At 34.6% G+C, this 22,299-nt stretch overlaps 2 protein-coding genes across 9 annotated transcripts in view; one reads left to right on the top strand and one right to left on the bottom strand.

Moving 5' to 3' along the window:
• PARPBP (PARP1 binding protein) overlaps positions 1 to 22,299 on the bottom strand; it is a 147,918-nt gene that overhangs the window by 70,837 nt on the left and 54,782 nt on the right. For 3 of the 8 annotated variants that reach the window (XR_007456798.1, XR_007456799.1, XR_007456800.1), the window contains exons 10-11: positions 12,961 to 13,096; positions 12,342 to 12,478 (exon numbers count right to left, since the gene is read on the bottom strand). Coding sequence is in view for 4 of the 8 variants with exons in the window: in XM_049626166.1 (XP_049482123.1) it covers positions 12,138 to 12,478; positions 12,961 to 13,096 (477 nt within the window). In the remaining 4 variants the exon portion in view is untranslated. Of the gene's footprint in view, positions 1 to 10,534; positions 10,621 to 11,879; positions 12,479 to 12,960; positions 13,097 to 22,299 lie in introns of those variants that run through there. The other 5 variants (XM_049626164.1, XM_049626166.1, XM_049626163.1 and 2 more) reach the window with 5 other exon arrangements.
• Positions 10,289 to 11,583, top strand: PMCH (pro-melanin concentrating hormone). The gene is made up of 3 exons (XM_049626186.1): positions 10,289 to 10,683; positions 11,014 to 11,212; positions 11,501 to 11,583. The coding sequence occupies exons 1-3, from the start codon at positions 10,435 to 10,437 to the stop codon at positions 11,548 to 11,550; spliced, it is 498 nt and encodes a 165-aa protein (XP_049482143.1). The 5' UTR covers positions 10,289 to 10,434; the 3' UTR covers positions 11,551 to 11,583.

Raw genomic sequence — 22,299 nt, 5'->3', positions numbered from 1 at the left:
GTCTCAACGTCTTTTTTTCCTACAGCATTTGTCTGTCTCAGGAGTCAGCAAACTATGTCCCTCAGGCTATCTGTATTTGTACATAAAGTTTTATTGGGATACAGCCATACCCAGTTTTGAATGATTATGCACAGCTGCTTTCATGCTGCAAAGGCAGAGCTGAATAGATGTGACTATACAGTCCCCAAAGCCTAAACTATTTACTATCTGGCCTTTTGCAGAAGGAGTTTGCCAATCCCTCATTCATCTCACCTAAATTTATTGGCAAAAAGTTGTTTATAATATTCACTTATTATCTTTTGTAATATCTGTAAGATCTATAGCAATGTTCTCTTTTTACATTCCTGGTATTAGTAACTTGTGTTTTTTGTCTTTCTTAAATGGTCTTGCCAACAAGTCATTAGTTATTATTCTTTTAACTTTGTAAAATTTTTCTATTCTATGACTGCCTTCTATTTTATTGATCCCTATTCTTATATTTAGTAACCTCTCCCTTTTATTTTCTTTGAGTCTACTTTGCTGTTCTTTTACTAATTCCTTAAGACATAAGCTTAGATAATTAATTTTTCAATTATTTTTATTTTCTAAAATACGCATTTACAGCTATATATTTTCTATAAGCACTGCATAACTAAACCCCATCTTTTGCCACATTTTCGTTATCCTCAGTTCAAAGTATCTTCTAATTTCTATTGCATTTGCCTTCCTGAACCATACATTATTCAAAAGTGTGTTGCATAATATGTAAATATCTGTAGATAGCCTTAACTATTTTTCTATTAATAACTTCTGGTTTAATTCCAGAGCGATAAAAGAATGTACACTACAATTTTATAATTATAAACATGAAATAAAATATCCAAAGCAGTTTTGAAAGTGAACCAATTTGCGCCACTTATACTCTTGACTCCAATATTACTATAAAGCTATAGTAATCAAGATAATATGGTACTGCAAAAAGAATAAACAATTGGATCAATGAACAAATTAGAGGATCCCAAAATAGGTATGTACTTTTGGTCACTTAGTTTTTAAAAACAGCACCAAAGCATCACAATGAGGGTAAGAAAATCTTTTCAACAAATGGTACCTAAACAGCCGTATATCCATATATAAAAAGGAAAATAAAACCCTACTTCATACTCACATCACACACAAAAACTAATTTGAGGTGGACCATAGACCTAAATGTAAAAGCTAAAACCATAAAGTTTTTAGAGGAAGTATAGGGGAATATCTTTGTGTCTTGAGGTAAGCAAAGGTTTCTTAGGACACAGAAAGTAATGATAAAGGAAAGAACTGATAATTTTATCAAAATTAGAAACTTCTGTTCATCTAAACACCCAACTAAGAAAATGAATAGTCAAGAGAGAAAAAAAATACATACATACACACACATACACACACACACACACACACACACACACACACACACACACACAAACACAGAGAAAAAGATTCGAATTTAGGATATTTAAAAAGTTGTTACAACTCAACAATTAAAAAAAAAATCCCGGGGCGCCTGGGTGGCTCAGTCGGTTGAGCGTCCGACTTCAGCTCAGGTCACGATCTGGCGGTTCCTGAGTTCGAGCCCCACGTCGGGCTCTGGGCTGATGGCTCAGAGCCTGGAGCCTGGTTCCGATTCTGTGTCTCCCTCTCTCTCTGCCCCTCCCCCGTTCATGCTCGGTCTCTCCCTGTCCCAAAAATAAATAAACGTTAAAAAAAAAAAAAATTAAAAAAAAAAATCCCTCTCACAAAAAAAGAGCAAAAGATTTAAACAGACACCTCACAAAACAAGTATGTGAATAGCTAATAAGCACATGAAAAGTGCTCAGCATCATTAACAGAGAAATGCACATTAAAACCACAATGAGATATCACGTTCATCTATTGAAATGACTAGAATTAAGAAGACTGACAACATCAAATGTTGGTGAGGATGTGGAGCAATTGAAGCTCTAATAAATTCTTGGTTGAAGTGTAATATGGTAGAATTACTTTAAAAAAACAATCTGGGGGCGCCTGGGTGGCGCAGTCGGTTAAGCGTCCGACTTCAGCCAGGTCACGATCTCGCGGTCTGTGAGTTCGAGCCCCGCGTCAGGCTCTGGGCTGATGGCTCAGAGCCTGGAGCCTGTTTCTCATTCTGTGTCTCCCTCTCTCTCTGCCCCTCCCCCGTTCATGCTCTGTCTCTCTCTGTCCCAAAAATAAATAAAAAACGTTGAAAAAAAAATAAATAAATAAATAAATAAAAAATTAAAAAACAATCTGATAATTTCTTATAATATCAAATATACATACCCTATGACCCAGCAATTCCATTCCTAGGTATTTACACAAGAAAATAAAAACATGTCCACAAATAGACTTGTACAAAAATGTTCATAGAAGCCTTATTTATAACAGCAAAAACTAAAAACCAAACAACTCAAAAGTCTATCAAAAGGAGAATGGATAAACCAGCTGTGATTTATTCAAACAATGGTAATAAAATGGAAGGAACTATTAATTCACACATCATAGATGAATGTCAAACATGCTAAGTGAAAGAGGACTTACACAAAAGACTACAAACTGTGTGATTCCAGAACAGGCAAAACTGATTCACAGTGCAAAAAATCAGAACAAAGATGGCCTCAGAGCACAGAATTGGGGTAAGGCATGGAGATGGGAGAGTGGTGGCAGTTAATGATGAAGAGGCAAGAGATAACTTTCCAGGGTAATGGCAATATCTAACCTTGAAAGGAGTTTGGGTTATATAGATATATAGATTTGTCAAAACTTACCAAATGCACAAATTGTACATTTTTTGCAAAATTTTACCTTAAAAATTTGTAAACAAATATTAAATTGTACTTAATGATATGCATACTGAAGTATTTAGTAGAAAATATATTGATACATGTATTTTGAAATGCATTAGAAGAATAAGATGATTAGAGTGCCTAGATGGCTCAGTCAGGTTAAGCATTTAACTCTTGATTTCCACTCAGGTCATGATCTCAAGGTTTATGAGTTGAAGCCACACTAGCATCATGGAGCCTGCTTAGGATTCTCTCTGTCTCTCTCTCTCTGTCTCTCTCTCTCTCTCTGCCCCTTACCTGCTCATGCTCACTCGCTCACTCTCTCGCTTTCTCTCAAAAATAAATAAATAAACCTAAAAAAAAAAAGAATAAGATGATTAATGGAGAGATAGAAAGATGGGTAGATAATAAAACAGGTATAGTAAAATATTAGTGGTAGAATCTAGGTAGAGGTATATGGGTTATTCACTGTATAAATTTGAGGAGGAATTTAAGTTTTCTTATATCTTTTGGTAATAACTGAGCAATCTTGGCTGTTAGACTCATAAAATTAGCCATTAAATTCAGGGTTCTCAATAAAACAATAAGCAATCCCTTCGATTTGCACTGCACTTAACTGGCATCGTATGGGAAAGATCTTAACTGGAGAAAAGAAAAATTCGATAAAGCAACTTACAAATACATGGTGTTAGTAGTTCTTCAGAAAATGAAGATCACATTTGATATAAACCCTTTGCCTTTCCAAGGTTTTCTGAACCACCCAAGTCCATCTGGCAAGAGTTTTTCTTCTTCAAAGTTCCTTTCTACCACTTGGGGATACTTCATTTTCAGCATCAATGGAAAAGAAATCTACTATGCTCCACTGCACATCAGAGTAACCAATGTTTCAAAAAAAAGTTATCATTTAAGAAAATTGGAAACTATCTCCATAATTAAATGATTGTGGGAAAACCCCATACTGTTCAGAGTCTAAGACAATTTAAACAAAATAAAGGAAAACATTAACTAACTTTTCTAAACTGTTAAAATGGTTTGAATTTGGTCCCAATTTTGGGTGAAGATCAGCCAAACCAATTCATGCAGTGAAAATTCAACACAAAATACATAATTATAAATATTTATTATACTTCTAGAATAGCAGCTAAAAAAAAAATTACCATTAACAAGGACTTTTGTAGATTAAATAGCACCTCCAAAGCAGGTTCAAACCCTGGGGAAAATCAAGGCATGACTAACATTAAAAAGATAAAGAAAGCTCTAAGAAAAAAGTCAGAAGAGTTCAGAGTCTTTTATTATAAATGCTCTCAGAAAACATATCCCTAATAAGATTTAAGTAGTCCCCAAAAGAATTAGCAGCTCTTTCCGTCTCTAACAAAACATACTTACAGAAATCAGAATATTAAACAGTACCATTGAAGAACGTGAAATATAGCCCTATAACACAAAAGTTAAAAAGGATATAATTTAGCATGCATTATATATACATTTTGCACAAAGATTCCATTGCAGAGAGAATTTTATACTAAAGTATGAAGTGATATGTCCAACTCCAGTGATATGGCAGACTACTTATGTAGAGACCACCTCTCAGTAAAAAACATCTTGACAAAATGCTTGACAAAAACATCTTTTATAAAGTATGGCTGGACGGGTGGTAAAATAAGGGAAACCATACGAAGCTAGAAAAGAAAAAAAATTCCACAGGACTTAACAAGGGTTACAGACAACATTTGCTCTGAGAGATTCTGTGAATTCCTGGTGGCCTAGCACCTGGTTTTAATGACCCACATATGCTGGGACAGAAGACAAACCTTAGGACCCAAGTAAAATGAGAGCTCAGATCAGAAAATCCCACATAAAGCTGGGAACCCCATAAGGAAGTAAACGACAAAAAAAAATCCAGCCTGTAGAAGGAAACAAGTCTATGTTGGGAAAGGCTCTAAGAAAACAAGGGAGGGAGATGGGGCGGGTGGAGAAAAAATATATACTGTCCTGAGAATTCCTAATGACAAAGGCATACTGACTTAGTTTGGTATTTGTACTGATGCTGTGGCCTGAAAAGCCTCAAGCAGAAATTTTAAAGTGGCCCTGGGTTGCTAGTGCTCCAGGGGCCTGGCAGAAGCCAACACAGGAATTTCAAGAACTCCTTTGGATACAGTTCAATGAATATATACAAAAAATGAAAATTCACTAAACACATGAAGAAGACACCATGAACTAGGGATAAGCGGAAATAAGAAACTATAGAATCAAACAGACAAAGATAGCAGATACTAGAATAATTAGATACAAATATAAAATCAATGTTTAAGAATAGATTTAAAGCAATAAAAGATTTCAAATTTTTAAAAATGGAAAGCCATTTTTAAACTGACCAGGCAGATATGAAAAGGAACCAAAAAGAATTTTTAAAAATAAAAAATATAAGAAATTAAATTAAAAGTTCAATACACAGATTAAACAGCAGATTAGATATAAGTGAAAATGCACTGGTAAGCTGGAATATAACTCTGAATAATTATTTAAAATGCACAGAGGCAGAAAGAAAAACTAGGAAAGAGAGGGTTACAAGAAATAGAGGACAGAGTAAGCACAGAAGCCCAATATTATATTGGGAATTCCAGAAAAGGGAAAGGCAATATTCAAAGGAATAATAACTAATAATTTTCCAGAATTCATAAGAAACACTCAACCTCAGATTCAAGAATCTAAGCATAAATTAAAGGAAATCCAAACCCAGACACATCATGTGAAACTACAGAACATCAAAGCCAAAGAGAAGATTTTAAAAGCAGACAGACAGAAAATAGAGATTACCTATAAAGACATCATGATTAAAACCAACAGCATTGATAGCTCACTAGTAACAATGAAAACCAGAAACTGAAATAATAATGTACTAAGAGAAAATGATAGTCAAATAAATGACTGTATAGACACTGACACCATTTTTTAAGAACAGCAAAATACATTTAACTAAAACAAAACAAAACTTAGTTCGTAACTAACAGACCCTCACTAAGTTAGCATCTAACTCAGTATACTTCAGAAACTTGTATTTCAGAAGGAAGACAATTACCAAAGATCTCAGATGTAAAAAGGAATGGTGAGGAAAAAAAAGTAAGCTTGCAGGTAAATCTAAACAAGAGTTAACTGTATAAAACAACAGAATAGTCTCTATTTCATTAAAAAAATCAAGACAGAACTTAAATCTTAGAAAATAATAGCATTGGGGGGACTGGGTGGCTCAGATAGTTAAGCATCTGACTTCAGCCCAGGACATGATCTCACAGTTGGTGAGTTCGAGCCCCACATCAGACTCTCTGTGCTAACAGGTCAGAGCCTCAAGCCTACTTCAGATTCTGTGTGTCTCTCTCTGCCCCTCCTCCATGCTACTCTGTCTCTCCCTCAAAAATAAATAAACATTAAAAAAATAACATAATAGCATATAAATTAGGAATAATGGTAACTGGAGCTAAGGATTTGAAGGTGTTTACCTTATTTGGGAGAAACGCAGAAATACACATTAACTAAAACATAAATAACTAAAGATGATATTAAAATCTCTAGGGTTGCCTCTAAAAGAACAAAAAATAGATTAAATTTAACCAGAAGGCAAGAAAGGGAGGGTGGGGTGAGGGAAACATATTAGAACAAATAAAAATCACAAAATAAGACAGTGGTAATGAATCTCAGTAATTCAGTAAACAGAATAAATATAAATAGACTAAAGTCTCTAAGTAAAAGACAAAATTGTCAGACTAAAAATTCCAAACTTAGCTACATGGTATTTACAATAGGTATATCTAAAACATAAAGATACAGGAAAAATAACAGTAATAGACACATTATTAATGCTGCAGAGGGTCATGATACATGATTTGGCTTATAAGCAAGATGAAACAATTTCTAATTTGAGTGTCCTAATAACATAAGCTCAAAATAAATAAAGCAAAAATTGCAAACTACAGAAAGAATTAGATAAGTCCATTGTAGTGATTTGTGAATATCTCTTTCTATAATAGTTCATGTGGACAAAAAATGAATAAAACATATAAGATTTAAACAACATATTATCATGTTTCATCTTATGGACACTTATAGAACCCTGATCTCAACAATAATGTATACATAGTCTTTTCAAGAATAGACAGAACTTCTATGTAAAGTGAAGATATTATAGGCCATAAGGCAAGTTTCTCTATGTTGAACTATATGAAATTTGTATTTGTATGCCAAAAACAGTTGAAAATCATTACATATTGTTGAATCTAGATTTCAAATACTCTATAATTTATAGACCAAGACTTCTGACACAACTTTGTTGAAAATTGGTAGCCCCTGCCCCCAAATTTCAATTCCCATATATTTGGAATGTTAAAAGTACCTAAGTAACTGAGGGGTCAAAGAAGAAATAATGAAAATAATAAAAACTTAGAATTAAACACTAAATATTCACTTATCAAAATTGTAGGAATTAGCAAAAATGATACATAAAAGGAAACATATAGCTTATTTTCTTAAAGTCTAAATATTAATGACTTATTCTTCTAATGTAAGAAGTTATAAAAATTAAAAAATATCCCCCCCAAAATAATAAACAGCAGAAATTAATAAAATAGAAAAATATAATAAAGAGCAACAAACCAAAAGTTTGTTTTTGAAAAGGCTAACAAAACTGATAAACTTCTAGGAAGCCTGATCAAAACAGGGATGAAAGAGAGACAGGCAGAGACTGTAAGACTACAAGTAAACATAATTAGAATAAAATATAACTACAGATGAAGCAAGAATTAAAATATTTAGAAGAAAATATTATTAATAACTTTATACTAGCAAATTTGAAAACTTTAGTGAAATGGACAAATTCTATAATAATACACATTCCTGAAACAAACTAAAAAAGAAACAGAGAAGCTGAATACTCCTACAGTCACTGAACAAAATGAATTCATCGTTATAAAAAAAAAAAATCCCAGCAAGAAAACACCATACTCAAATAGTTTTTACAGGAGAGAAAAGAAATGCAATAAACATAATTCCCCAGTTCATTTTATGAAGCTAGCATAACCTTAAAGCCAGACAAAGGCAACATAAGAAAGAGTACATATCAATCTCACTCATGATAATAAACGTAAAATGTACTAAATCAAATACTACCATATTGACTCCAATTATATTTTTAAAAGGTTTGTTTCATGTACACATGGTTGATTTAACATGAGAAAAATCTGTTCATTTCATTTACTAAAGATCGAAGGAGAAAAATGATATGATCATCAGCAAAACATTAAAAGCATTCTCTCTAAAATCAGTCATACTGCAAAGATGTCTGTTATCTCTATTCCCAACATTTACTGGAGGTTTTGGTCAATATTAGTGTGCATGCTTACACAGACAGACACACAGAAGAAAGACACACACACACATACAAATATAGAAGGGCTTGGAAGGAGGTAATAAAATGCCATTCTTTTATTTTTTACATCAATTGTCTTCATGGAGAACCCCAAAGAATTAATACATTTATAAACTATTTGGAATTAAAAAGAATTTAGAAAGTATTTTGTTTATAAGAGCACTACACAAAAGCCAACTGCATGTCTATAACCAACAATAACATTAGAAAAGGTAAATCTCTTAAAAATACCACTTATAATAACTAAAATAGTTTAAGTATAATTATAAAGAATTATAATCCTTTCGACAAAAACATGTAAGAACTTTATGAAGAAAATAGTAAATGTTATTAAAAGATTAAAGAAGATCTAAATAAATATGGAAAAGTACCATGTCCATGGATAAGAAAATGAATTATCCTAAAAGTGTCAATTACCCTCTAAAATTAATCCACAGAACTAATACTATTCCCTTCAAAATCCTACCAAAGTTTCTCACAGAACTTGAAAAGATGATGTTAAGATTTATATGAAAAAGAAATGGACAATAGCCAAGGAACTGCTGTAGAAGAAAAATTGGTGGGTGAGCAGGCAGCTAGGAAACTTGACCTACCAGATATCAAAAATTATTTTAGAATTATAATAATTAAGACTGTTGATTTGGCAGTGAAAGTAGAGTTCAGAAAGAGACACACATGTATACAGAAAGTTGATATACTGCAGAGACAGCAGTGCAGATTAGTAGACACAGGACAAATTATTCAAGAAATATGTAAAAACATTTGGAAAAAGTAAAATTTATCTCTATTCTAAATCATACACAAAATTTCAGATGAATTAAGAATCTAAATGTCAATGTCAAAACATTTCAGCTTTAGAATGTATAGAAATATGATAATGATCTCAGGGTTGGGAAAGATTTCTAAATAAAAACATGTTGAAAGTACTAATCATATTATGAGGGAAAAATTTTTAAACAATAAAATTTAGCAGTTTGGTGCACCAAAAGAACCATAAAGGGGTTGAGAAGACAAGTCACAAAATGAGAAAAAATATATAAAACACATGTAACTAACAATAACATCTAGGATACAAAGAACTCCCATAAATCAATATGAAAAAGACAACCCAAAGAAAAATGGACAAAGTTTTTTTTTAAGGGGCATTTTACATAAGAGGAATGACAAATGGCTCATAAATATATGAAAAGACATTCAACTTCTTTGGTAATTAGAGAAATACAAATTAAAAGGGCAATAAGATACCCAAGTATTGGTTAGGACATGGAGCAATGGGAATTGTCAAACCCCTGCTGGTGGGCAGGTAATTGGCTACCACTATTCTGTAAATATTTTGGCATTAGGAAAGCTGAACACGTGTATTCCATGACTAATTCCACACCTAGGAATATACCCTAGAAAATTTTTGCACATATGTACCAAAAGACAAATACAAGAATGTATTTTCCTACTTGGAGGGGTCAAAATGAGAACTTAATTGCAAAATGTTTAATTAACCATTATACAACATATTCACCCAAAATTAATATTTATAGAACACATAAATACTCTTTTCATGGACTTCTTATTCATTGTCAAATTCATAATTAACATCCTCTTCTAAATGCAGAGATAAAACACAATGACAAGCCAATTTTTGATAAGGCATGAATGACTTTTTGTTCCCACTGACAGGCATATATACTTTAATTACCAAAAACTAAACTGAGCATTTATGAAAGAAAATCCTTTTGGAAGGCTACTTCAATTTAATCAGGATTAAAAGTAAATAAAAACCTTTATCATCCTTAAATAAAATAACTTTAGCTTTAATACCATGCCTAATCAGAAAATATAGAGAAGAAAACAGTAAGAGTATGGAGAGCCTGGTGTCCCATGGTCTTCCTTAATAACAATCCACTTTCAAGAGACTGTAATCTATTCAACAGAAAGCATTCTACCAAGGATCTTAATCAGATTCTGAGAAAATACACACTCAAAATAAACAATATGCCACTAAAACCAAAACAATGTAGGTATTAGCAGCTATACAAGAGGTTAGCCTCTATCTGATGAGTCATTTCTAGAATGATGACAGTCTACGTCTTTGAAGTGCTTTCTATTCAAACTGGAAAATATATAAAGCTAGGAATCACCTTCAAAGCAGGTTGACTTGAGAAATTTTCCTTCACTTTACATACTTTTATTTGACTCTATGCAAACATCAAACTAAGAATGGCAAAAATGAGTCTCTCTTCCTACATATTAATACTAACTTTTTCTCTGTTTTCTCAAGGCATTTTACTTTCAGCATCCAAGTCCATAAGAAATTTAGAAGATGACATGGTATTTAATACATTCAGGCTGGGGAAAGCTTTTCAGAAGGATGATACTCCTCAAAAATCAGTCGTCGTTCCTTCTCTGGAACAATATAAAAATGATGAGAGCAGTTTCATGAACGATGAGGAAAACAAAAATTCAAAGGTAAGTGGCAATGGGACTTATCCTTTTTTCAGTGGAAATCTGAATGATGTTTACAATGCTTTTGAAAGTAAAATTTTATAAAAATATATGCAAGCAGTCACATTATGCTTTAGGACAACTGACGAAATTTCGTACATAGCAGGTGGTTTTTCCATTCTGGACAACACCTCTTATCCAAAAGGTTTTTCCCAAAAACCTATATCTAATGTATTTTTAAAGAGTCAAAACAGTACACAGCCATCTTTGAGATCAGTGAGAATACTATACAACTATATTATAGTTCTATTCCCAATAAGACAGCTAAAACACAAATCAACCTTTTCTTTACAGAACACAGGCTCCAAACATAATTTCTTAAATCATGGTCTGCCACTGAATCTGGCTATAAAACCTTATCTGGCACTAAAAGGATCTGTAGCTTTTCCAGCTGAGAATGGAGTTCAGAATACTGAATCAACACAAGAAAAGAGAGAAATTGGGGATGAAGAAAACTCAGCTAAATTTCCTATAGGAAGGAGAGATTTTGACAGTGAGTAGTCTTTTTAAAATTCAATTCTTACATCTTAATACTATAAAAGAGAATTCTGACTTTAAGTGGATCTGGATCCAATCTTAACAAAATCAAGTAAGACCATGGTTCAATTACACTTGACGTTAAGTGCCCCCTGCCACAGATGTGGGATTAAAAAGAATTTAAGAGTTATTGTAATTCTGACTTACTCAGAATTAGCTGTATAAGATCCATTCTCTTATTTCTAATAAATTTTGTGTGATAATAATAGTCCTTTAGACAATTTAAACTATTTTATTCCTTCAGTGCTCAGGTGCATGCTGGGAAGAGTCTATCGACCTTGTTGGCAAGTCTGAAACCTGCTGGACCACATCTTTCCTGAAGAAAACAAAATCATTTAATTGTCTGTCCAGGAAAAAGCCCTTAATGTTACTATGACTTGTATTATTTAAAATGTCTGTTTTAAAATAAAGTAAATAAATCTGTAACTTAAATGATATGCTTTATCTGTGCATTAAACTTTGTGAATATTCTGCATAATTATGATTTATGAGTATTTTTTAAAGCTTAACATACTAACCTTATATACACTTCAGACCAATATAATAAAGAATCATAACTTATACCTTGATCTCTTTTTTAATTTTTTTTAATATTTATTTATTTTTGAGAGAGAGAGACAGAGACAGAGCATGAGTGGTGGAGGATAGAAAGAAAGGGAGACACAGAATCCGAAGCAGGCTCCCGGCTCTGAGCTGTCAGCACAGAGCCTGTTGTGGGGCTCGAACCCATGGACCACGAGATCATGACCTGAGCTGAAGTCGGACACTTAATCGACTGTGCCACCCACACACCCCTATATCTTGATCTCTTAAAAATTAAGTAGATGCCTTTGGTGAATGGTTTAATATATACAGAAATCTAAAGCAAATAAAAAACAAATTCATAGTCTAAAAAATTGAGTTAACTTTGTCTGGCCAGTAATCAGTTTGTCCTTGCCTGCACAGTTGTTGCTTTTTGCTACTCTAGCTATTTTGCCACATAATTTATTCTGGAAATTGTTTGATGTCTTAGGTATTTTAAAATTTTTATGTTGAGATGGTTCATTTCCACTATCACAAAGATTATTTTCATCATCTAAATCCACCTGTTTCCTCTTTGAGCTTTTATTTCCTGTCTGACTACTTGATTTCCTTGCAACTTTTTCACTTTTACTTCTGTCCAGATGAACATTTCCAGAACTCGTTCCAACTGTTGGTCTTCTAACAGATGAATTTACACCTTCTGTTATGCAAGATGAAAAGAGGAAAGAGATTACATAATATTTAGTATTGTTACCTATGAAAATTTTATAATAAAGTTTAAAATTCACTAAAGAATATTCAAAAATTTGATTTGCAATCACATAACACCATAAATTACATGATTAGCAAATACAGCCATATTACTATCACATTAATTTTCATTTTCCCCATATCACTTTTTACCCCTACAAACAAATATTTGCTTTGTTTGAATGCATGACACTTAACCCTTCAATACTACAAGTGATTTCTTAAATACATTTAGTTGAATCAAACTGTGTCCTATTCCTCCTAGATTTGTACATAGATATAACTTTTTAAATAAACTCAGGTCTTATAAATATAAACCTTTACATTTCACATTTCATACTTTGCAAAACAAAATCTAGTTTTATTTAAGTTAAAACTAATTAATACACTAGAATTAAATTGTTATTTAATTACTCAAATAAGGTCAATTACCAGAAAGGTCATTTTCCATGTGAAGTACATACAAAGGCTCTGATGCTGAATTAACATCATTCCATTTATCCTTGCTTATTATCCAGTCCTCTTTATAAGTACAAGCAAACTGAGATCTAATTAAGGTTTGCTTCATCTAGTAACAGAAAGAAGAAAGTATACAATTTATTTTGATTTATTTTTTCATCTAAATAGAAATATACTCTATATTAATCAAGAGATCATAAAAATTTCCCTTGGGGCACCTGAGTGGCTCAGTCAGTTGAATGTCCTACTCCTGATTTTGGATCAGGTCATGATCCCAGAGTTGTGAGTTCGAGCCCCATGCCAGGCTCCGTGTTGAGTGCAGAGACTGCTTAAGATTCACTCTCTCCCTCTGCCCCTCTCCCCTGCTCACTCTCTTGCTAAAATATTTTTTTAGTTGCCCTTAAAAATTCCATTATTCACTGGGAACTTTTAACGCTTGATGTTTCATAATCTGCAAACTCATTCTTTGCTACAACTGGCATTTTTGTTCTTTTCAGTAATACCACCTTTATGCACATTTTAAAAATTTTTGTAACAGTTTAGAAAAATCAATTTGAGACTCCAGAATATGCAAATACTTAAATATTTAGGAAAATAAGAAAGATGATTCAAATATATCATTCTAGGAAGATGTGACCAAGAGATTTAATGGTCCAATATTCAAAATAAACGCTCACATTTATCTTCAAAGATCATAAGTAGGAGAAAATCAGAAAGCGAAATTTAATTCTCAACCACTAAAAAGGACGTCAAGGAAGTAGTTTTGGAAATGTACTCTGCAAACATAAAACCAGTGGCTGTTTTAGGGAAAGAAATTAATTTCAGAACAAAGTAATCTATATGGACAATGTAAATTTCAGTAATTACAGTTGATATATAATGACATTTAGTTATAACTTGCAGATATCTCCAAATTGAGATGTCAAATCCCTTTCAGAAAAAGATGTTTAAATTTAAGATAAATGAAGGGCACTTGGGTGGCTCAGTCAGTTAAGCGGCCAACTTTAGCTCAGGTCATGATCTCACGGTTTGTGGGTTCGAGCCCCACATCAGGCTCTGTTTTGACAGCTCAGAGCCTGGAGCCTGCTTCGGATTCTATGTCTCACTTTTTTTCTGTCCCTCCCTTCCTTGTGCTCTGTCTCTCTCTCTCTCTCTCTCTCTCTCTCTCAAAAATAAACATTAAAAAAATTTTTTTAAGAAATTTCAGATGAGTAAATATTAAAGAGGACTTCAACAATTCAAAAATTTAATACGTCAAAAACTACATTATGTGGAACATTACTTACAAAATATTGATTGATACCGTTCATAGTCTAAAACAGCACAACTTTTTATTTCATATTCAGCAATTAAGTATTATGTTATACATTCAGAGAGATCACTGCATTAACTCAGTTAGATGTTTGCAAAGATAATGGCAGTGAAATACAGACTATGATTTAAAAGGAATTAGATTAATCCAGTTGCTTCATAAAAGCAAGTGTTCCTGTCGTAGACTCTAAGTCTAAAGTTCTTTCTTGGCCAGCAAGAAAGCGGGATGCAGGATTAAAAGCGAGAGATGGCTAATGTCCGGGAAAAGACAAGAGCCCCGAATAAGGGCCCTTGCTCCGTATTTATTAAAATCAGACGGCTTACAAATGTGATGGGCATGCACAAAGAGACAATGAATCTGTGAACATTAACTCACGGGCATGAGAGAAAAGGGGGTTTTGAAGATATATGGTATTTGGGGTTTGGGTCAATATAAAACAAAATCCTGGCGCCTGGTAGATGGGCAGATGGTTAGATGGTTAGATGGTTGTTAACGGCAGGACAGGAGGCATCATGTCTGTTTATCTTAGCTAGCCTAAGAGATAAGACAGATGGGGCAAATAACTTCAGGGTTAACAAGGCACCTTTTCTTTTGCTAATCAGCTCTGCTCTGGGTAGCTTCAGCCCTGGAATCTATAGCCCTATATACCTATTTACCTAATTTGGTCCTTCCTTCCTGTGAAAGCAGCTCTCTGCTATACTACTAAGTTGGAGGATGTTTTCGCCCTGAATGCCTAATCTTGATTACCTCATATACCTTTATATTGGGGGCCTTTGCCCCCCTCTTTATTCTGGGGCCTTTGCCCCTCCCTCTGTATCCTGGGGGCCTTGGCCCCTCCCAACTTTAATCTGGGGTCCTTTGCCCCTCCCAACTCTATTCTAGGGTTCTTATTCAGTTTACCCAAGCTTGGGTGAGAGCAACCTAAGGCTTTGTAATTGGTGTAAGCCCAGGGAATTTCTAAGCTTATTCCCCACATGTTCCCAGAGTGACATGTTTATGTCCTTCTAATGGTGTCTATGAGAGCTCCAGTTCCCATACCACTAAAAATTATGTTTAATTTGTTTAAAAAATTAAACAACTGGAGTTTGATATCTTCCATTTTAAGCATAAAAACTCACAAAATTGAAAAAGAAATGTGAAAATGTAAAAGATCAAACACTATTTGAAATAGTGTAAGAAAGTGGCTCTTGATTATGGACGATGGAACTATAATCCACTATCCTCCTGAATCCACATGAATACAACTACTATTATACATTTTCCATCATGAGATCCACTAAAATATAACTAGCCCTTTCTGGACTTTATTAATTCTATACATATAGAATTAAAGCAAATGATAAAGCCATTAAAATACATTTTGTTAATAAAATGAACTTCGTAAAGTTTATATTGCACCACATCATTACTCTAGTAACATTATCAAAAACTTTTATTTCTATCTGCAAAACCAGTACTAACAATTGACATTATCTCTTTATACAACATTTCTTTCATTTCACCAGAGTTATTGCTTATAAAGAATTATAAACTAATTGCCCATAATGAGTTGTAAAGAGTACAGCAAGACCATGAAGGCAAATGAATGCTAAGTGGCTGGCTAGGATCATTTCCATGGTACCCAGATAGTGATAGCCCCTGTGGGTGGCTTAGACCACTTTAGCGTCCCACACTCTGAAAAAATATACAATGATTATTTACTACAGACAACTGATGTTTTCTCAGTCTCACATTTAGCAAAAATAAACATTTCTTTAGAAAGCAGTGTCATTTTTAAAAATATTTATTTATTTTTGAGAGATAGAGCTTGAGCAGGAGAGGGGCAGAGAGAGAGGGAGACACAGAATCTGAAGCAGGCTCCAGGCTCCGAGCTGTCAGCACAGAGACCAACACAGGGCTCAACCTCACAAACTGCAAGATCATGACCTGAGCCAAAGTTGGACGCTTAACCAACTGAGCCACCCAGGGGCCCCAGAAAGCAGTGTCATTTTTATTGTTGACATACAACTAAGTAAAAACCTTTCCTTGTTATGTAAATACAGTTACAGAATAAGTGTCATAGCCCTTGTCACAACTACATTTCCTTTCTTTAGGCCCCCTATAGAGAAATTCTTGAGGCTTAGTGACAGTAGGGTAATTTCAGAAGCCAGAATTATAAGGCAATGGATTCCTAAAATACTGAGAATAGATTCAGATGTGAAAGGAAATAGTTAACCACTTTATTCACCATAAAAAATATTATTTATAAAAATATCAAAACATGAGAACCACAACTGTTCTACAGTAATCTTGGAATACTTATGTCCAAAAGAAATAACTGAGTAGTTACAATGAAGGTATTTTTTTTTCTTTCTGTAAAAGATTACACGTGGGTTTTCTTTCCCCACCCTGTACAAAAATCTCTTTTTTTTAAATCAATTATGACTTATTAAGTTCCAACTATGTAATAAACAGGCACACAGAATACTAAAGGGATTACTTAGATGGCTTCTATAATCACAAAGGTATTCTACTTATAAAACCTGCTGCTGACACACAGCTGGAAGAAATAATAAATAAATTGGATATCAGACTCAAGATTGAAAAGATGTCAGAACACTAGAACCATAAGTAGAAAATAATAAGATGAAAATGAATGAGGATAAACAAAGTCCTGTATTTAAGTTCAAAATATCAGTTACAGATGAGGATGACGAAAACCTGACTTAAATGCAATATATGAAAAAGACCTGGAGATTTTCATTGATCGTGAACTTGACTGGAGCCAACAATGTGATGTCCAGCTAAAAAAAAAAAAAAAAAAAAAAAAAAAAAAAAAGCAAAACCAGCACAAAAAGACAGTGATGTGATTGGAAAGGCTCCAGATTGGCAGTTAAAAGACGTGCCTTCTAAAACTGGCCCTATCACTTATAAACTGGATATTTCGGGTAAACCTCTGAACCTCTCACTTATCCACACATAAATGGGAATAATATTAATCTTACAGAACTGTCAGAATTAAGTAAAGTTAAAAATAGGAAAGGACCATATAAGCTCTAGAGATCCATGTAGATGCCATGCAATTAATTAATGTAGTAACATATATGAAGACAGTTTCCTATACAGTAAGAAATCTGTTAAATTAGAGTTCTCACGACCAGGACAACTCTAAAATTATTCTAGGAATGCAACTCAAAAACTGAACTTACAATCAACATCTTCATTTCAGTTATCAAAACAATACAAGCTGCATTGGCTTGTATTTGTAACTTAAAAGAGATTGCTTTTGTTCATGAAAGTTGAATTTTTCTGTACAAGATTAGTGGCTACATAGAATTGAGATTACTTCCTGTTGCAAATCTTCCAAATCTCTCTGTGTATTTGATTTGGAATCACAAACAAGCAAAACAATTCCCTCTTGAAACTGCTTTTGAAATACTAAACAACTAAGAATAATGTCCAGATTCACACATGGCTGTTAAAATCATTTTATGTTCAAGTCACATGAGAGAAAAGGATTGAACATTTTCCTTTGTAGAGTGATTTCCCCCCTTTGGAAAGATTTCTATCCACAGTAAAATTGCAATGAACTTCAAACTTGCCAAGAATTGGAAAAGTCCTTTTGCCACAAGCCCTTTTTAAATTGGAATTATTAGTAAGTTCCCAGTTTGAGGAAAATAGTACTTCACATAGGAAAGCCTGACTCTAGCTAAATTAAGACAAATGAGTCAAAATACTGTAAAGTTGCAGTCACTCTCTGAGTTAGGTGTATTAATAAGATAATGAAAGCGCTAAGCCCCATTATGTTGATAAATAAATCAACAAGTTTGAAAGAGGAATTTATTTTCAACATACTCATTAAATATGCAACTGAAAATAAATATCCTAAATTTATCTTTTCATTCTTACATTACTGCCTTTTCAAAAAGACCAGATTTGTTATCGTTAATGGCATATGAACGTAAAATACATCAAATAATTCATTGCTTCATCAGTGAAATTCAATTTATTTCATTAAATAGCAGAAAGATATTTTTGACCTAAGTAGTAGCATTACTTTTTTTTATGACTCTTGACTATAATTACTATGCCTTTATCTACTCTTTGGAAAGAGCATAAAGTCTTTGAAGTCTTATACCTGACTACAAACCCTTACTCCGTTACTTACTAACTGTAAGGTCTAGAAAATGATGTCTTCTAGAATTGAACAAGGATTAACTGGGATGAAAGATATAAAATGTCTAATATAACACTTGACACTTAGTAGGTATGCAATAAATCCCAACCTCATTACTTCAGCCCAACAAATTCAACTTTAGTTCAGTCTAATACAAACATCCCATTTTCATTCTAATGAAAAATGCTGCTCTCTCTCTTAAATAAAGTCTGCTTAATGTCACCTTCTCAAAGAGATCTCTACTGGTCATCCTATTTAAAATCAAAACACACACAAAGGAACACACTCTCCTTATTCCCTTCCCTAGCTTTATTTCACTCCAGAGCACTAATAAACTTCTAATGTTCCACATAATTCACTTGTTTTGTTGTTTGCCTCTTCCAACTAAAATGTAAGCTCTGTGAACAAAACCCTTAATTTGGCAACTGGTGGCCAAACCCTTAGTTTGGTTCTGGCCTTCCTGTGGCCTCCCCAACCCCACAGGGTGAGAAGTCTATAGGGCCCACTTGGAGACTATCACTCCCTTTTTGATCCTATTCCAAGTACCTGGGACCCCAGAATTCCCTGCTCAAACTATCTTAGGTACTGGGCTGGTGCTGGCCTCTTTCTCTAGGTTCAAGGGCAGACTGTTTATGGCAAGGGTGATGGGGAGGAGAGTGCGTACACCTCTTGAAGGAATGTCCCTAAGAGTACAGAACAGAACAAAGATTGAAAGGGGCTCTGGAGGTGGGCCATGTATGGGCTTCCATTTATATTCTTGTACTCCAGCCCCACAAATATTTGGGGAAGACCTGTCCATGAGGGCAGGGGCTTTTGTCTGTTTTGTTCACTGAGGTATCTCCAGTGCCTAGGACATAGCCTGGTACCCAGGAGGCATATAAAACATGTTTGTTGAACGAATCAAGTAAGTAAAATTATAAGACTATAATAACAGATATATGCAAGAGGAAGGTATGAGGGAACAGAAACATGAGTAAGAAAAGGCTTGGAGGTAGAAAAAAGATTTACAAAATGGATTCTACTCTTTAATACAGACAAAGGAAACCATGTGATACAGAAATGAGAGAAGTAGACTGGCAAAGAACAGCTAAATCACCCTAAGAACACAAGCTTTGACATAGAAAAACACGTAAGACAAAGTAAGCCCCACTCTGTTCGGCAGAGTAATGAAACCGTTCGATAAAGAAACAAGAGAAAGGTATACATGCAGAGAAAACCTAAATCATATTTCAATACTGAAAACCATGCAGCTGAGTCCTTAAGCCCCATTATATCCACTGTTCCTTTAAAGTTCTTAAATAGTCCACCTTTTTCAGGCTCTCATGCACATATATCCTCACAATAAGCCCTACAAAAAATAACCATTCCTTAAAACCACAAAAGCCACACACACACTTTCCTTAACCTTGCCCTACACTATTTACTCACTTATTTTGTACAGCTACCCAGTACACAGTCTATACTAGTGAGATAATCTAATACTTTCATCAGGTTATTTGCTCAGCTTAGAAGTCTCTCTTGCATTCTCTCTGCCTTTTTAAATCTTATTCTCATTTCTCAAGGCCAGGGCACCATTTTCTCTACTTATTGGTCTCTAGTTCTTCCTTTTGTGGGTATCTCTAATCCATCAGAACTACAACTCCTCTAATATGCTAGCCACATGTAGCTAATTAATGAAAATTAAATGAAACTAAAAATCCAGCGCCTCAGTTGCAGTGGCCACATTCCAAGCACTTGACAGCAACATGTGTTAGCATAGTTACAGAACATTTCCACAGAAAGTTCCACTGGAGAGCACTGTTCCAGAGCAACGCGTTATCATCTACACCCTGTAGCACTTCCATGTGCTGCAAATGGATTCTCAAAGGAGTCTGGGACATGTTTTGTTTGCTGGGTCCATAATATTGAAACCCATATGCAACTTTATATTACTAAAGGAGAACTCGCATCTGTTCCCCACGTCTTCTAACTACTACCTGATGTAAAAGGATCAATTAAGCTTTGGAAAAAAATTGTAATCATTTTGTCTTCTAAAAATACTATTTCTTTCCTATTTTCTCCACTCATTCTGGGACTCATTAGGCACATGTTAGATTTTTCTCTGTGTCCTGCGCTTTTCTATAGATTTTTAAATTCTTTACTCTCTCTTTGCTTTAGTTTGGATATTTTTCTAATGACCTATCTCCAAGTCTACTTTTGCCACCTAATGCTATGTCTGGTCTACTATTAAACTCATCTAATGAGTTCTTAATTTCAGATGATGTTTTTACAGTCCTGGAATGCCTCTTTGGTTCTGTTTTATAGATTTTAATTCTCTGCTGGAATTCCCCAATCATCATCCATTTTGCCCATCTTTTCCTATAATTACTTTTACATGTTGAAAAATTTTTAATTCCTTGTCAGTTAATTCTAGTATCTGGATTACTTGTAAATCTGCCACTAATGTTAGTTTTCTCTCTTAATTAAAGGAAAAATCTGCCTACCTCTTTTCTTTTTTTTTAATACGAAATTTATTGTCAAATTGGTTTCCATACAATACCCAGTGCTCATCCCAAAAGATGCCCTCCTCAATACCCATCACCACCCTTCCCTCCCTCCCACCCCCCATCAACCCTCAGTTTGTTCTCAGTTTTTAAGAGTCTCTTATGCTTTGCCTACCTCTTTTCATGTCCAGAATTATTTTATTTCATGTTGGATGTTGTGTATAAAGACTGTAGACACTCCAGATGAAGTTTCCCCTATCTAGAAGGGTTTCCCTTGTCTCTGTTAAGCAGACACAGCAAAGGGCTGATAACCTACATGCAGTCAGGGACTAAGCTGATTAAGAGCTAGGTTCTACTTATCATAACTTACATTTGTCTTCTGGTTCTCATCTCTTCCTCAGGAATGTCCCTCTCAGGCTTTCAATCGAGAGCCTTGTGGATCTCTGTTGTCTCTGACCTGAAAGTCTGGGGGATTCAATCTGTCTTTCAGAGGTTTTTCCACTGTGCTCTTAGGCCTCCTATCTTACTTACTCCATTTCCAAATATGACAAATAAGTTGAAAAGGAGACAGCCATGGGTTGAAGGCAGTTCCCACTCCTCAAGCAGGGTCTTGTCTTCTAGCTACCTCAAGAGCATAGGTGATTTTAGTCTACTGAATTTTTTTTGAATTTTTTTTAATGTTTATTTATTTTTGAGACAGAGAGAGACAGAGCATGAATGGGGGAGGGTCAGAGAGAGAGGGAGACACAGAATCTGAAGCAGGCTCCAGGCTCTGAGCTGTCAGCACAGAGCCCGAGCAGGGCTCGAACTCACGGACCGTGAGATCATGACCTGAGCCAAAGTCAGACGCTTAACCAACTGAGCCACCCAGGCGCCCCTGGTCTACTGAATTTTAGCCACCCACTTGGCTTCAAAATTGAGCATATGTTGGCATGCCCGGGTGGCTTGGATGGTTGAGCATCCAACTCTTGATTTCAGCTCACATCATGATCCCAGGGTTGTGTGATTGAGCCCCACGGTAGGCTCCACACTGAGAACAGGGACTGCTTGGGATTCTCTCTCTCCCTCTGCCCTTCTCCCCTGCTGGCACTCTCTTCATCTCTCTCCCTCTCTCTAAAAACAAACAAACAAACAAACAAACAATCTAGCATATGTGCACTAGGTAAAAATAATCATGCGTTCAGGGCTCCTAAAGTTTTCAAATTTTTGCCAACCCCCCAAGACACCCAGTCTTTGTTAGTTACTCCTTCCCTCAGAAGAGTTCCTTTATGTGGGCCAACGTCAATCCTTGGCTCACATCTAAAACTGGCAAATAATCTCAGGGAACAAAACAGCTGATAATAAGCTGCTCACCTCACAAG

The sequence above is a fragment of the Panthera uncia genome, chromosome B4 (genome assembly GCF_023721935.1).
Source record: "Panthera uncia isolate 11264 chromosome B4, Puncia_PCG_1.0, whole genome shotgun sequence".
Lineage (NCBI taxonomy): Eukaryota > Metazoa > Chordata > Mammalia > Carnivora > Felidae > Panthera > Panthera uncia.
The sequence above is the reverse complement of the archived record's forward strand: the minus strand, read 5'-3'. Positions and strand labels throughout refer to the sequence as shown.

Bases quoted from the DNA above. Each gene is read 5' to 3' on its own strand.
- PMCH (XM_049626186.1), top strand. From the start codon at position 10,435: ATGGCAAAAATGAGTCTCTCTTCCTACATATTAATACTAACTTTTTCT. The intron at 10,684-11,013 runs GTAAGTGGCAAT...TTTTCTTTACAG, and splicing joins AGGAAAACAAAAATTCAAAG to AACACAGGCTCCAAACATAA. The intron at 11,213-11,500 runs GTGAGTAGTCTT...TTATTCCTTCAG, and splicing joins AGGAAGGAGAGATTTTGACA to TGCTCAGGTGCATGCTGGGA.